The sequence below is a fragment of the Loa loa genome (genome assembly GCF_000183805.2).
Source record: "Loa loa unplaced genomic scaffold supercont3.357, whole genome shotgun sequence".
Taxonomy (NCBI): Eukaryota; Metazoa; Nematoda; class Chromadorea; order Rhabditida; family Onchocercidae; genus Loa; species Loa loa.
Window position 1 is genome coordinate 64,434 of NW_018108537.1, and position 1,923 is coordinate 66,356.

At 34.0% G+C, this 1,923-nt stretch overlaps 1 protein-coding gene across 1 annotated transcript in view; it reads right to left on the reverse strand.

Moving 5' to 3' along the window:
* LOAG_18546 (hypothetical protein) overlaps positions 1-1,697 on the reverse strand; it is a gene marked incomplete at both ends in the record, with an annotated part of 18,097 nt that extends 16,400 nt beyond the window's left edge. Inside the window, 4 exons of the mRNA XM_020451209.1 lie at positions 320-512; positions 737-885; positions 1,018-1,216; positions 1,320-1,697. Coding sequence (XP_020305029.1) covers positions 320-512; positions 737-885; positions 1,018-1,216; positions 1,320-1,697 — 919 coding nt within the window. The remainder of the gene's footprint in view (positions 1-319; positions 513-736; positions 886-1,017; positions 1,217-1,319) is intronic.
* Positions 1,698-1,923: the final 226 nt, after the last annotated feature.

The window sequence follows — 1,923 nt, forward strand, 5'->3', positions numbered from 1 at the left end:
CCAAAATACTGTCACTTAATGCTTAATCTTATATAAGATATATCCAAAATACTGTCACTTAATGCTTATATCTTATATATCCAAAAATACTGTCACTTAATGCTTATATCTTATATAAGATATCTTATACCAAAATATTACCATTTAATGCTTATATCTTCAAGAATAATATTACTAAAATGTTAGATTTTTCTGATTTTTTTTTAGAATTTCATGATCTAATATACAAATAAGTATATAATATACAAATGCATATTTATTATGCATTTACTTATAACTTAATCTTGTAATTTTCTAACTTGAATTAGCATTAACTTACAGCATATTCCAGTAACATGATGTCGCTTTTCACCCTGAGCACACTGGCATAAATGATAGCGTCCACTAGAATGTGATAAGCATTTTTCACGCTTACGAATATCGCAAGGATTTGGCAATGTTGGATCACAAGAACCTGGTACAGAACATTCTCCACTATGCAAATTACGCTCATATCCAAGAATGCATTCACACTATAACAAGGAAAGATAATAATTCGTCATTAAATTATGTTATACGATCAATTTCCTTTCCTATACTTCATTATCAGTTGTCTTAATGAGATGATAGGTACTGCGATATATTGCTTTGTCACACTAATATTAAGAATAATTTTCTGATTCTCATATTTTAGAAATCAATTATCGCAAGATGGAATTCAAGTCAGGAAAAATAAATGTCACATGAATTCACTTACGTGAAAATCACCAGTTGCACCACGTACACATTCTTCATTAGCACCACACCGTACACCGCCATTCCGGCAATCAGCATCATGGGACAACAATACGGTTGGTTCCTTTTGTTGTTTTGCATTCACATCATCAACTTTGTGAGTACTGGTCACTAAAAATTTTCGCATTTATTGAAATTTGAATTTAAACCTAAATTTCAAGTTCAGTTCAGAAGATCTATCTTTCTCAAGTTTGATCAAGACTTAACATTTCATTGCAATTAATTATTAAAAATATAACTTACGGCAAATTCCGGATCGCTGATCACGCAGGTAGCCTTTTGGACAAACGCAAAGATAATTTGAAAATGGTGCAACCATGCATATTTCTGGATGTGGACATGATGTAGGCAAATCTGGATTACACTGATTACCTCCACACCGTCGAGTGCTTGGATGTCGCTGAAATCCTTCTGGACAAACGCACTGCGTAGAGCCATTAACCTTCAAAATGAAAATTCGATAATGTTAAATCGAAAAAACCGTTATTGGAATTTCGAAACTTTAAACCTGAAGCAATAAGAAAGAAAAACTCAAAAAAACGGACCTGAACGCAAACTTCATTCAATGAACGATCACATCCTGTCTGTGTTGACGGATTACATCCACCAGGTGGGCGCGGTTTCGGTTCTGGTGATGGGCAGGCTGCTTTCTGGATTAATGATCGTAGCCGAGTATCCAAATCTTTGAACCTATCGACATGGAACCATTGTAATGGTGAACCTGCTATTGCTTCTAATTCCGATCCCAGGACATGATCCGTTACACCAACCGAAAACATATTGATATGGGATTTACGAGCGCTTATTGCAGCTTCCGTAACATTATCCTGACTACGACCATCAGTAATGACGATGCTTACACGTGCGACATCATCACCTTGCTTACGAGCGCCACGTCGTTCCGAGAAACCTTCCATTACCATATGCTGAATTGCAGCACCAGTTCTAAAAATGTGAAATTTTCAAATAAAAAAAATAAATAAAATAAAATGTAGTATTAGATAAAGTAAATGAACAATATTTCCTCATTAAATTTAAATATTTTAGTTGAAATAAAAGAAATAACAAATCTTAAAATCATTTCACTAACCTTGTAAGACCTGTTAAATATTGAACTTGTGATATCGCGTTGATAACGGATTCTTTATC